This window comes from Bufo gargarizans, chromosome 5 (assembly GCF_014858855.1).
Source record: "Bufo gargarizans isolate SCDJY-AF-19 chromosome 5, ASM1485885v1, whole genome shotgun sequence".
Classification (NCBI taxonomy): Eukaryota; Metazoa; Chordata; class Amphibia; order Anura; family Bufonidae; genus Bufo; species Bufo gargarizans.
The window spans coordinates 478,239,836-478,253,518 of NC_058084.1; the positions used below are offsets into that span (position 1 = coordinate 478,239,836).

Here is a 13,683-nt window from a genome sequence, read left to right on the forward strand (position 1 = left end):
GCCCATCCACTTTAGCTGGCTGTGATTTCAGAGTGGAGGAGGATAGAGGAGGCCAGTGGACAAGCCCCGACTGGTATCTCTAGCTCCTACACAGCCTGAGATCCAGTCATCTGGGGTAAGGACATATGATCTGACATGCCACCCTGCAAGAATGTATGAGATGCGTCTGTAACAGGGAAAGGGTTAAAAAAAAATCCTGTCTTATAATATTGGTGGCTTATCTGTATGATAGGCCATCAGTAGGAGATTGGCCCCCTCAAAATCCGCTTTTGGACTGCACAGCGTCTATTGGCAGTCATGCAGAGCATTGCAGCTTTGTCCTGTTAATGGGACAGAGCTGCAATGTTCCGGACAGCTGCTAGTCAGGAGACGAGGTGCAGTGTAAGCAATGAGGAGGCTGCAGCACTTTCCCAAGCTCCATGGCCTCTTCAGAAGCTGACTTGGTGGGTTGCCGAGATTTGAAGCCCACCGTTGTGACATTGATGGCCTATCCTAAGAAAAGCTCATCAATATTGTGAACCAGGAAAACCCTTTAAGACCGGGTTTGCAAATGCATTTTTGGTTGAAGCACAACAGTTTTCCCTCCGAGCCTGCAGGGAGACACAAAGGGAGCAGAACTGTAATGTGTCAACCTTATGTAGTAATTGTGGAGTGAGGTCTCCAGCTCTGATGGAATCTTCCCGGTGCACTTTCAGTGGTCAATAAAGATGAACAACGGCAGCGCAGAGTCTCTTGCCCAATACAGAATAAACCTGACGGATATAGAGCCGTTTCTGGGGAAGCTATCGGACAGCAGCGACGTCTACTGGATCTTACAAGGTGCAGTATATATGTCAATGAGATGATGTCTGATGGGGAACCATTGCCAAACTTCTTTCTGATCTAGGCAGGGGCTGGACTGAAAGGACATTTCTCAGCAGATTTGTTGCATGTGCACTTGGCAGCTGAGGGCATCCGTGTTGGTCCTATGTTCCTATGTGCCAGTATTACTGAGAAGAATGATGTTTTATCATAGGCAAGTGAGCCTCTAGGAGCAACGGGGGCGTTGCCGTTACTCCTAGAGGCTCTGCTCCTTCTGCAATTGCCGCTCCCTCCACACTTTGACAGGGCCAGGTGTGATGATGTTTTCACTGCCTGGCCCTGTCAATCAAAGTGCAGAGGGTGCGGCAGTTGCAGAGAGAGCAGAGCCTCTAGGTGTAACGGCAACGCCCCCGTTGCTCCTAGAGGCTCACTTGCCTATAATAAAACATCATTCTTCTCAGCAATACGGCTCCCGGAACCCCTGCCGATCAGCCAATGCCTGTTACATAAGCTATAAATCACCAGGGGAAGAGCTAGAATTGTTGGGAGGTTGCAATATAGAATATTCAAACCTCCTGTTGCCACCTGGAAACCATAGTCAAGCTGCTATTAAGGGATCTGTAAAGCTGGCCAAACCTGCTGAATTCAGCAGGACCACCCAACCTTCTGATGTGTATTGGGGTGTCCTGACTGTCGTCCCCAACCTTCTGATGTGTATTGGGGTGTCCTGACTGTCGTCCCCCCCCCCCCCCCCCAGCAGATGTCCAGGAAAGACAGGAAAGAAAGATGGCGCAGTTGAAATTGAGCATGCCTGATCCTTGGCTCTTACAGGAGACATAGTAGGAGGCTGCCTGAAGGAGCAGCTTACTCGCCTATCCTTATTGTGAACACATGTGAATATGAATGTGTGTATGGGGGCGGGAGCAGGGGCGTAACTACCATAGCGGCAGACCATGCGACTGCTATGGGCCCCAGGGCAAGAGGGGGCCCAGTCTTGGTTGGGATTATCTCCTCTTCTACTGGAGGTGAAAACTTGATCAGGACTCTATCCTCTAATCTAAAGGAACAATTTTTAGCAAAGATGTTTTAAGATTTTTCTCTGTGCATTAAATAATACAACTTGTCCTGTAAAAAGCAAGTCCTGGTTGGGCTATGTTGATGGAAGAGTGAAATAATTACTGCTTTTGGAAAGTAGGTATGAAAAAGCGAAAGTTGGTTTGGGGGGCAATTACTTACACTGGGGCTGGAGGAAACCGTTTTTTATGACATTATAATTGTGGTACATCCTGATTTCTGGGTGTCCATCATGTTGATGACTTTGGTTTTAGCTGATGAAATTGTCAATTCCAGATCCGGTCTACGAGCCGTTGTTGAGCGAAAGTCGCAGAATGATTACCAATGAAAGAATTGACGCTTACAATGAGGTCGCAGCAGGGATATTGAATGGCACCAATAGGAAATCAAGATCAAAAATCAAAATTTTTAGCGTTTCAAGGCTCATCTCAGAGGAAACAATAGAGCAATCCCTGGATGGTCTCCACATTCCAGAGACCAGCAGAGATATCGTGAGTACCAGAAAGCCGACCATAATGTAGTAGCTGGGGGATAGTGGGTGGAGGCCGGGGCCAGCCCCGGGACAGTGTGAGAATGCCGGGGGCCGGCCCCGGGACAGTGTGAGAATGCCGGGGGCCGGCCCCGGGACAGTGTGAGACTGCCGGGGGCCGGCCCCGGGACAGTGTGAGAATGCCGGGGGCCGGCCCCGGGACAGTGTGAGAATGCCGGGGCCGGCCCCGGGACAGTGTGAGAATGCCGGGGGCCGGCCCCGGACAGTGTGAGAATGCCGGGGGCCGGCCCCGGGACAGTGTGAGAATGCCGGGGGCCGGCCCCGGGACAGTGTGAGAATGCCGGGGGCCGGCCCCGGGACAGTGTGAGAATGCCGGGGGCCGGCCCCGGGACGGTGTGAGAATGCCGGGGCCGGCCCCGGGACGGTGAGAATGCCGGGGGCCGGCCCCGGGACGGTGTGAGAATGCCGGGCCGGCCCCGGGACGGTGTGAGAATGCCGGGGCCGGCCCCGGGACGGTGTGGAATGCCGGGGACGGTGTGAGAATGCCGGGGCCGGCCCCGGGACGGTGTGAGAATGCCGGGGACGGTGTGAGAATGCCGGGGCCGGCCCCGGGACGGTGTGAGAATGCCGGGGACGGTGTGAGAATGCCGGGGCCGGCCCCGGGACGGTGTGAGAATGCCGGGGCCGGCCCCGGGACGGTGTGAGAATGCCGGGGCCGGCCCCGGGACGGTGTGAGAATGCCGGGCCGGCCCCGGGACGGTGTGAGAATGCCGGGGCCGGCCCCGGGACGGTGTGAGAATGCCGGGGCCGGCCCCGGGACGGTGTGAGAATGCCGGGGCCGGCCCCGGGACGGTGTGAGAATGCCGGGGCCGGCCCCGGGACGGTGTGAGAATGCCGGGGCCGGCCCCGGGACGGGGGAAGGGGGGGGTTTTAGCACCCACTGTCCCAGTGGGTGGGAGCTGGATTAGTGAGGGGAAGCTGGAGCAAGTCAGGAGACGGTGGGCGGGAGCTCGGGCCAGCCCTGGACAGTGGCCTGGGGGGCTAGCAGCGGGACAGTAGATGAGCGTTGGGGCCAGCCAGGGGACAGTGGGGGGAAGCTGGGCCAACCGTAATATACTGGGCAAGTTGGGGCCAACATAGAGTGAGAGCTGCAGTCCACAACATTGCATACAACCTAATGTATACCTTTGGACCGCAGCTGTGGCATAAGGCGGCCCCCGTCTTTCTTAGCTGTGAGACGTTGGTCGGGGTCTCCTGTAATAGAGGTTGGTGCTCACTAAAGTTCTGATTAACTCCTTCCTCTCCCCCAGAGTGCCATGATCCTTATGAATTCTTACTGCAACAAAATCATGAAGCCCATAGATGGCTCCTGCTGCCAGCCCGCGCCCCCCCTCACCTTCATACAGAAGCTGGGAGCCAGTTTCTTTGCTTTATCTATTGGAGCTTACGTGGCCATCAGCGTAATCCAGCGGAACAAGCACAGGAAGAACAAGATGTGCACGGACATAGAGAGCGGGGAGGAGAAGAAGCCGGCCACCGTCAACCCCGCCGCCTCTGCACTGGAGGTCGCCCTCTTCTCCTTCTCCAAGTTGGGTATCCTCATGGCCTACTTCTACTTCTGTGACCGCGCAAACCTGTATATGAAGGAAAACAAGTTTTATACCCACTCGTCATTCTTCATCCCCATCATCTACATCCTGGTGCTGGGCGTCTTCTACAACGAGAATACGAAGGAGGTAACATTGTCTGTGGGGGACATTGTGTGTAATACAGTAGTATACTGGTGCAAATGTAACACTGCTAAGGGTGCGCTGCAGTTGTATTCAATGTAAGCGAGCCTCTAAAGCGGCCCATCAGACCGATTATTGGTAGATTATTATCTACACTGATTCATCGCTGCAGACTATCAGGGGAGAAAACTATTTTCTTAATAACCCGTGTATCTGGCGGTTGATCCACCGAAATTATAAAGAGGCGCTGACCTCAACATAACTTCGGAGCATTTAGTGCCAGTCTAGGCAACTTTCACATTAGCGTTTTGGCTTTCCGTATGCGAGATCCGTTCAGGGCTCTCACAAGCGGTCCAAAACGGATCAGTTTTGCCCTAATGCATTCTGAATTGAAAAGGATCCGCTCAGAATGCATCAGTTTGCCTCCGATCCGTCACCATTCCGCTCTGGAGGCGGACACCAAAACGCTGCTTGCATATACAGTACAGACCAAAAGTTTGGACACACCTTCTCATTCAAAGAGTTTTCTTTATTTTCATGACTATGAAAATTGTAGGTTCACACTGAAGGCATCAAAACTATGAATTAACACATGTGGAATTATATACATAACAAAAAAGTGTGAAACAACTGAAAATATGTCATATTCTAGGTTCTTCAAAGTAGCCACCTTTTGCTTTGATTACTGCTTTGCACACTCTTGGCATTCTCTCGATCAGCTTCAAGAGGTAGTCACCTGAAATGGTTTTCACTTCATAGGTGTGCCCTGTCAGCAGGCACGTAGCTATAGGGGGTGCAGAGGTAGCAGTCGCTATCTGGCCCAGGAGCCTGAGGGGGCCCAAAGACCCTTGTGCTGCAGTATAGCAGTATAGCAAATGCATACTGGTCAAGTTTCTGGCTGGAGGGAAGGGGTTAGGTCAGGAATTTGGCATGGTGGGGAGGGAGGTGCCGTTTCAATTTTTGCCTCAGGCAGCATGAAGGCTATGTGCTTTCCTGCCCCTGGCCACAAAGCACTGAGGGAAGGGGGGCCCAAGCTGAACTCTTGAACCAGGGCCCATGAGCCTTTAGCTACGCCCCTGCCTGTCAGGTTTAATAAGTGGGATTTCTTGCCTTATAAATGGGGTTGGGACCATCAGTTGCGTTGTGGAGAAGTCAGGTGGATACACAGCTGATAGTCCTACTGAATAGACTGTTCGAATTTGTATTATGGCAAGAAAAAAGCAGCTAAGTAAAGAAAAACGAGTGGCCATCATTACTTTAAGAAATGAAGGTCAGTCAGACGGAAAATTGGGAAAACTTTGAAAGTGTCCCCAAGTGCAGTCACAAAAAACCATTAAGCGCTACAAAGAAACTGGCTCACATGCGGACCGCCCCAGGAAAGGAAGACCATGAGTCACCTCTGCTGCGGAGGATAAGTTCATCCGAGTCACCAGCCTCAGAAATCGCAGGTTAACAGCAGCTCAGATTAGAGACCAGGTCAATGCCACACAGAGTTCTAGCAGCAGACACATCTCTAGAACAACTGTTAAGAGGAGACTGTGTGAATCAGGTCTTCATGGTAGAATATCTGCTAGGAAACCACTGCTAAGGACAGGCAACAAGCAGAAGAGACTTGTTTGGGCTAAAGAACACAAGGAATGGACATTAGACCAGTGGAAATCTGTGCTTTGGTCTGATGAGTCCAAATTTGAGATCTTTGGTTCCAACCACCGTGTCTTTGTGCGATGCAGAAAAGGTGAACGGATGGACTCTACGTGCCTGGTTCCCACCGTGAAGCATGGAGGAGGAGGTGTGATGGTGTGGGGGTGCTTTGCTGGTGACACTGTTGGGGATTTATTCAAAATTGAAGGCATACTGAACCAGCATGGCTACCACAGCATCTTGCAGCGGCATGCTATTCTATCCGGTTTGCGTTTAGTTGGACCATCATTTATTTTTCAACAGGACAATGACCCCAAACACACCTCAGGCTGTGTAAGGGCTATTTGACCATGAAGGAGAGTGATGGGGTGCTGCGCCAGATGACCTGGCCTCCACAGTCACCGGACCTGAACCCAATCGAGATGGTTTGGGGTGAGCTGGACCGCAGAGTGAAGGCAAAAGGGCCAACAAGTGCTAAGCATCTCTGGGAACTCCTTCAAGACTGTTGGAAGACCATTTCAGGTGACTACCTCTTGAAGCTCATCAAGAGAATGCCAAGAGTGTGCAAAGCAGTAATCAAAGCAAAAGGTGGCTACTTTGAAGAACCTAGAATATGACATATTTTCAGTTGTTTCACACTTTTTTGTTATGTATATAATTCCACATGTGTTAATTCATAGTTTTGATGCCTTCAGTGTGAATCTACAATTTTCATAGTCATGAAAATAAAGAAAACTATTTGAATGAGAAGGTGTGTCCAAACTTTTAGTCTGTACTGTATATACATATATAATAGTGAGTGCAGCTCTGGAGTATAATACAGGATGGAACTCAGGATCAGTAGAGGATAAGTAATGTAATGTATGTACACAGTGACTGCACCAGCAGAATAGTGAGTGCAGCTCTGGAGTATAATACAGGATGTAACTCAGGATCAGTAATGTATGTACACAGTGACTGCATCAGCAGAATAGTGAGCGCAGCTCTGGAATATAATACAGGATGTAACTCAGGATCAGTACAGGATAAGTAATGTAATGTATGTACACAGTGACTCCACCAGCAGAATAGTGAGTGCAGCTCTGGAGTATAATACAGGATGTAACTCGGGATCAGTACAGGATAAGTAATGTAATGTATGTACACAGTGACTGCACCAGCAGAATAGTGAGTGCAGCTCTGGAGTATAATACAGGATGTAACTCAGGATCAGTACAGGATAAGTAATGTAATGTATGTAAACAGTGACTCCACCAGCAGAATAGTGAGTGCAGCTCTGGAGTATAATACAGGATGTAACTCAGGATCAGTACAGGATAAGTAATGTAATGTATGTAAACAGTGACTCCACCAGCAGAATAGTGAGTGCAGCTCTGGAGTATAATACAGGATGTAACTCAGGATCAGTACGGGATAAGTAATGTATGTACACAGTGACTGCACCAGCAGAATAGTGAGTGCAGCTCTGGAGTATAATACAGGATGTAACTCAGGATCAGTACAGGATAAGTAATGTAATGTATGTACACAGTGACTGCACCAGCAGAATAGTGAGTGCAGCTCTGGAGTATAATACAGGATGTAACTCAGGATCAGTACAGGATAAGTAATGTAATGTATGTACATTGCAACAGTATTTAAAGGGTTTCCAGGGAAGTAAATTTAAAAAAGAAAAGGGTTAAAAATAAAAAATCATTACTCCCGTCGGCAATCCCTGCTGCTGCGGACCTGCTCTATGTACTGACGGCTTGTAGTCCCCCGATCATTGGCTGAGATGGGTCAGCGCTGCAGCCAGTGATCGGCTGAGCAGCTTATGCAGCCAGTGACTATTTCTGGAGCCGTAACCAGGAAGCGATGAGTTGTTTGAGGTTATCACCTATCCACAAGATAGGGGATAACTATTAAATCGGAGGGGATCCTACCGCTGGGACGCCAACTGATCACAAGAACGTCACCCCATACCCCCTGCAGACCTCTGAAATGAGTGGAGCGGCCGGACGCACATGCACGTGGACGCTCCATTCATTTCTATGGGAGTTCCGGAGATAGGATTTCAGGGGGGCTGCAGGGGGTTCAGGGTATGTGATCAAACAACCGGAATACCCCTTTTCTCGCCCAATTTCCTTGGGGGACACAGAAGACCTTGGGTATAGCTCATCTCCCTAGGAGGCGTGACACTAAGTAAGAACTGTTAAGCCCCTCCTCCACAGCTATACCCTCAGCCTGGAGAGAGAGACTGCCAGTTTTTGCTTAGTGTCCAAGGAGGCAAGACACTCCCTGCTACTGCAGGGCTGTTTTTCTCCTGTTTGGTTTTTAGTTTTGATTTTTGCTTTTTGCTTTTGTCTTTTTCTTCAGATCATCAGGGACAACAGAGTCGCACTAGACCTCTCTGTTTCTCCCGGGGTCGAGCTGCGCCAGTGCCGGTCATCCGCACTGCTGCCTCCCCCACAGAAGGCAAGGTGGACCAGGGCAGCCCAGCTCCCCTGCATCCCGCCAGCGCAAGGGTCGCCCGCACGCCAAGTCCCTCTTCCAGCGTCCTGCCACTACGGTGCCAGTAGCTGAAGGGGCGACCCTGCTGGAACGGACCGAGGGTGAAGACGGCTGTGGTAAGAGAGAGGCTTCTCCAGCCCTACGTTCCCCTCATTCCCTCCCCGGTCTCCTGCGTGCTGGACCCCCATACTGGTCCCTGCTGGACCCTGAGGTGTCGTTGGGAACAGCCATTTTCTGGCTCCAGGGCTGTCTCTCATATCCAGCTGTTGCCCAATAATCATATAGCCCCACACCACCACCATACTGGTGACCGCGGGGCGACTATACACTGCCCCTTCATAGGGCATTGCACAGGGGTGAGCAATGGATGGCTGTGGAGGAATTCTGCTTTAGGACCGGAGACCCGCTCCTAGCTGCCTCTGACACAGGGGTTATGCCGGCCCTCCCCCTTACCGGTCGCAGATTCAGTACAGGGGGCCCTCGCTGACTGCCCTGTCCCTCCTCCACGGGCGCCGTTAGGGCAGGGGGTGCAGTGCTGGACTTCAGGGTCCCCCCCCCCCCCGCCCTCCTTACCGGTGTCTAGGGCCAAGGGCCCGCTCCAGAAGCTGCCGGCTCCAGAAGCTGCCGGACGCAAGGCCCTCACTGCCTGCATGTACTGAGCGCGATGCTCCAGCAGGCCCCGGCTGACTGTTGAGGCTTTTGGTCGGCCAGGAGCCGCAAACTTTTGACCCAGGCTTCGGCCTGCTCGGCCGCAATCCGGCCCTTTGTCTCGGCCGGCCCGCGGGGTGGGCACCCGCGGCCGTTAGTGCATGCGTCTGCCGGCTCCCGGCCGGGTGCCGCAAACCTTTGACCCAGGCTTCGGCCTGCACGGCCGCAATCCGGCCCTTTGTCTCTGCCGGCCCGCGGGGTGGGCACCCGCGGGCCGTTAGTGCATGCGTCAGCCGGCTCCCTCCCGGTCCCGGCCGACCGCCGGTACTCCCGGTCGGCCGGGCGCCGCGAAAATCTAGGCCCCGGCTTCTCGGCCTACTAGGCCACAAACTTCCAGCCTCAGTTGGAGGGGGCGGGAACTTCTCGCGGCGCGAATTCTTCCCGCCTGGAGGTCCCCCGCCCCCAGGGGATCGCAGCGCCGCCCCCTAGGCCGGATGTTTTGTTAACCTGTTGGGTACCGGCCACCAGGGGCCGGCTCCCATCTAGAGGACACCCTCTATGTTCTGGGCTTCCTGGTGGGCCTGTGTGAGATTGTGCCCCTGTATGGTGGCCCCTTTTTTGCCTCAGAGTGGCTGTGTTTTAAAAAAAAAAAAAAAAAAAGTTAATAAATAACGGAATGGTTGCGCAGGACGCTGCAGCCTGATGCAGTAGTGCTGGCCGCACGCTATGCCCCCCTTCCGTAGGCGGCATGTTGCGCTCCTCTGCTGCGGTTCTGGCCAGCTACATGTTCCCCTTCTAGGCGGACCCTTGCCATCTCCCGGGATGCGGCGCTGACCAAAGGCAGGCGCCCCGTCTATAGGCAGAACGTCGCCTCTCCAGTTACAGGTTGGCCATGTGCATCACTCTCACTGGATTTAATGCCGGACAGGTGCATGACCCCCTTCTGGGGCAGAAGAATTGCACTCTCACCAGATACGGTGCTGGCCATGTACATGACCCCTCAAGGAGCACGGCACTCTCACTGGATTCCTGCCGGCCATGTGTGTATCCCCCTTCTATGGCGGTACGCTGCACTCTCACTGGGTTCGCTGTCGGCCATGGGTATAAAACATGTGCACGTCCCCCTTCCATATGCGGAACACTGCACTCATTGGGTTCACTGCCGGCCATGTGCACGTCCCCCTTCCATAAGCGGAACGCTGCACTCTCAATGGATTCGCTGCCGGCCTTGTGCATGACTCCCTTCCATAAGCGGTAGGCTGCACTCTCATTGGTTTCGCTGCCAGCCTTGAGCATGCCTCCTTCTCTCGGGCGGCATACATACTCTTCCTGGCTGGGGTTGTTCTCTCGCGGTAGGTTGCTGGCCACGTGCTTGACCCCCTTCCATGGCGGGGTGCTTGCACTCTCACCGGATCCGCTGCCAGTCATAGGCATGGCCCCCCCCCCCCTTCCTTGGGCGGTGTACCGCACTCTCGCTGGCTTTGCTGCCGGCATGGGCATGCCTCCTCTCCTCAGGCGACATACATGCACCTTCACTGACGGTGTTTGTTCTTGCGCCAGTACGTTGCTGGCCATGTGCATGGCCCCGTCCGTGGCGGGGTGCTCGCGCTCTCCTGGGATGCGATGCTGCCGTGTGCGGTTCATTGCACCCTCACCGAATACGTTGCTGGCCAGGAGCATGGCCCTCTAAACATGGGTGCGCTGCTTGCACTCCCTTTAGAAACGGTGCTGGCCTTGTGCATGACCACTTCTCGTTCCGTGGGCGGTAATTTGCGCGCTCATGAGATTCACGGCTGTCCTTCTATATGCTGTACTGGACGTTCCCCTTTCATTGGCGAACTACTCGTTGCACTCTCACAAAATTCGGTGTTGGGTGGATTATTGCACAATAATTTAATGCCCGGATAATCCTGTGCATGCCCTTCCCCCTTCACTAGGTCCTTTGGTGCGGGCCTTTGCACTCTTGCCGTCTGCAGAGTTTGCCAGGTGCTTTTCTCCCCCCTTTTCTGGGCGGACTGCTTGCGTTCCATAGCATGCCCCCTGTACTAGCCTTGTGCATAACTCCCTTTCGGGTTGCACTTGTACTTCCATGGATACTGTGGGATGCTTGGCTGTGCGCTCTGTGCGTTGTTTGGGCCGTGTTTGCCTTCTCCTCCCGTGGGTGGGTTGGCCTTCTCGCTGCCTGCGGTTTGCTAGTACGTATGCCTCCCTTCCTCCTGCGACATACTTTTTTCTCTTGGGGTGAGGCTGCTTGTCGCTAGCTTTGCACTCTTTTCTGAAGAGGTCATTCTGTCCACCTGTATGAGCCTAAGGTGTTGTCCAACACACAACAAATGAATGCCCAATGTATTCACCGCTGTATAACTTGTATATATGTAGACGGGCTCTGCTGGCTCGCTACTGCACCGAGCTGGGTGGCACTCATTCTCTGGTGTGGTCCCGTTGTGACTGCACCAGCCATGTTCATTGGCCCTTCCACCTGGGGGGTGTTCGGGGTACCTTGATGCGTACCCGTTCGTCCTCCCGTGACATTGCTTCCCCGCGCAAGCCGTCGGGTCAAGAGCGTTGTCTTGGCGCCTTCTGCACTTCAGTCTGATCTGCTACCAGGAACAGACCGCTCCTCTCGGGTAGGGTCACCCAACTTCTCTTGGGTGCTCGTCTATCCAGGTCTGAGGGACCTCCACTTTTGGGTTCTTCAGGGTTTTCGCCTTCTGCGAGGCGATCTGCAGGTCGTCTCACAGAGTAGCAGGTATTCGGCTTTTGAACTGTCCTGTGGCTTCCCTGTTTGCCATTCCTCCTTTCGGTTTGGAGGGTGTTATGCCGGCCTCTGTCTCGACTGCTTTTCCTCGCTGGCTCGGTTGTTTTGGCTTCCTCTCTGAGTTTGTCACTCCGAGGTGGCTTCTGCACCGGCCAGGCCTCAGAGGCTGTTTTCGTCATTGCCCCCTCCCCTTCGGGGGTGAGCATGGTTGTTCATTTGGATGGTTCCGGGGGTTACTTGTGGTCTCGTACCGTCTCCCTCGTTTTCGCTGGCAGTACTAGCTGTGTGCCTGTTTGCCAGGCCTATTGCGTTCTGTCCTCCCGCTGGGTGCAGATTGCCTTTCCATTCTGGGCATATGGTCCTGCTGGACTTACCTTTTCGGTAACTTGGGAGGACTACCCTTCGGTCACGGTTGTCCTTGACTTTCCCTCACCAGGACTGTAGAACTCCTTCCTGTGGTGGCTACGTCGACTTGGACTTTGGCCTGTCTTGTCCTGGCATCTGTCGGCTGCTGGGCGGACCCTTCCGGTTTCTTCCGTCTGTCCTTCTGCTCACCCACTCCGGTTGGATACGGGACTATGTTGTTCGGGGGCCGACGGGAGTTTTCTTCCGACCCTTGGGCCGTGTTACTGGTCTGCGCCTGATCACATTGGGTTTTTTTCCCGCTTGCCAGGCGATTCCTGCGAGCGCGCTGGTGTTCGCTCCCGACTGTGCTTCGTCCGGGTTCGGTTGTCGGACTTAGGGTTCTTGACTAGGTTTTGTGGTAAGTGGGGCATTCCCCCACTCTGCTTTCTCTCCCTTGGTTCTGTCTTTCTCTAGTCCGGCCTGACCCTGGGACTGGGACTCTGTTACTGAAGTGTCAAGTGTCGGCGCTGTCCTTTCCCTTGCAGCGTTTTCTGGCCCTCCTGGGCCTGTCATGACCTTCTTCCACAGAGTGGCTCTTGGTTCCTCTGTACCGTTCCCTGGTACCGCCCTGGGAACTACACACTGAGCTCTTGGCGCTCCACTCTTTCCCTTGGTGCCGTTGTAGAAGTTCTCCCTACTCCTGCTGTCCTGTACAGTTGTGTTTTCTGTTGCCATCATGTCTGATGGGTGGCCCTTCGTGTTCTGTGCCCTCTGTCCTTTTCCAGGACGGGGCTGTTTCTCCATCCCGTCCCTTCCTTCTGAGGGTGGTATCTGCCTTCTTATCTACGAGGCTTTGGTCATCCCCTTCCCGTCTCCGGGAACGGGCGCTTCACCGCTTGGAGATTGTTTGGTTTTGCAGTTGTTACTTGGAGATCTCCGGCTCTTGTCTGCGTTCGGTCTCTTGTGTTTCCAGGATGTCCGCGCAAAGAGTTGACGGCCTCCAGGGTGGCTTTCCTTCGCTCTCTGTGTCTATTGCTGTGGTTACCGCACCAAGGGCAGGGTTCTGCTTTTGGTGTCACCGTTCATTTCAGCCGGAGCGGTCGGTGCCTCCTGGGCCGGAGGCATAAGGCTTCGGCCATGCTTTTGTGCAAGGCGGTCGCTGGTCTTCCTTGCACACCTTACTGGGTTCTACAGGGTGCGCACTGGGGCTTCGGCGTCTGCTGCCTTGGGCCGCCTGGTCTGCAGGCGGCGGTTTCTTGATGCCTTCGGGTGCTTTGCCCTGGTGCTGTGGTCCCTCCCCTCTTGGACTGCTATTGAACGTCCCAAGGTCTTCTGTGTCCCCCAAGGAAATTGGGCGAGAAAACGAGATTTTTGTATAACTTACCAGTAAAATCTCTTTCTCGCTCTTTCCTTGGGGGACACAGCACCCACCCATTCTTTGTTTCCGAGTTTGTTTTACCCGTTGGGTAGTTGGCTTGTTGGCTCCACTTTTGGACTTTGCCTTTTCTCACTACTTGGACACGCAACTGGCAGTCTCTCTCTCCAGGCTGAGGGTATAGCTGTGGAGGAGGGGCTTAACAGTTCTTACTTAGTGTCACGCCTCCTAGGGAGATGAGCTATACCCAAGGTCTTCTGTGTCCCCCAAGGAAAGAGCGAGAAAGAGATTTTACTGGTAAGTTATACAAAAATCTCGTTTTAACTACTGG

General features: G+C 53.6%; 1 protein-coding gene across 1 annotated transcript in view; it reads left to right on the top strand.

Moving 5' to 3' along the window:
- The first annotated feature begins 700 nt into the window (after positions 1 to 700).
- CASD1 (CAS1 domain containing 1) overlaps positions 701 to 13,683 on the top strand; it is a 31,822-nt gene continuing 18,839 nt past the window's right edge. The window contains exons 1-3 of the mRNA XM_044292886.1: positions 701 to 819; positions 2,152 to 2,366; positions 3,676 to 4,101. Coding sequence (XP_044148821.1) covers positions 708 to 819; positions 2,152 to 2,366; positions 3,676 to 4,101 — 753 coding nt within the window. The 5' untranslated portion in view covers positions 701 to 707. The remainder of the gene's footprint in view (positions 820 to 2,151; positions 2,367 to 3,675; positions 4,102 to 13,683) is intronic.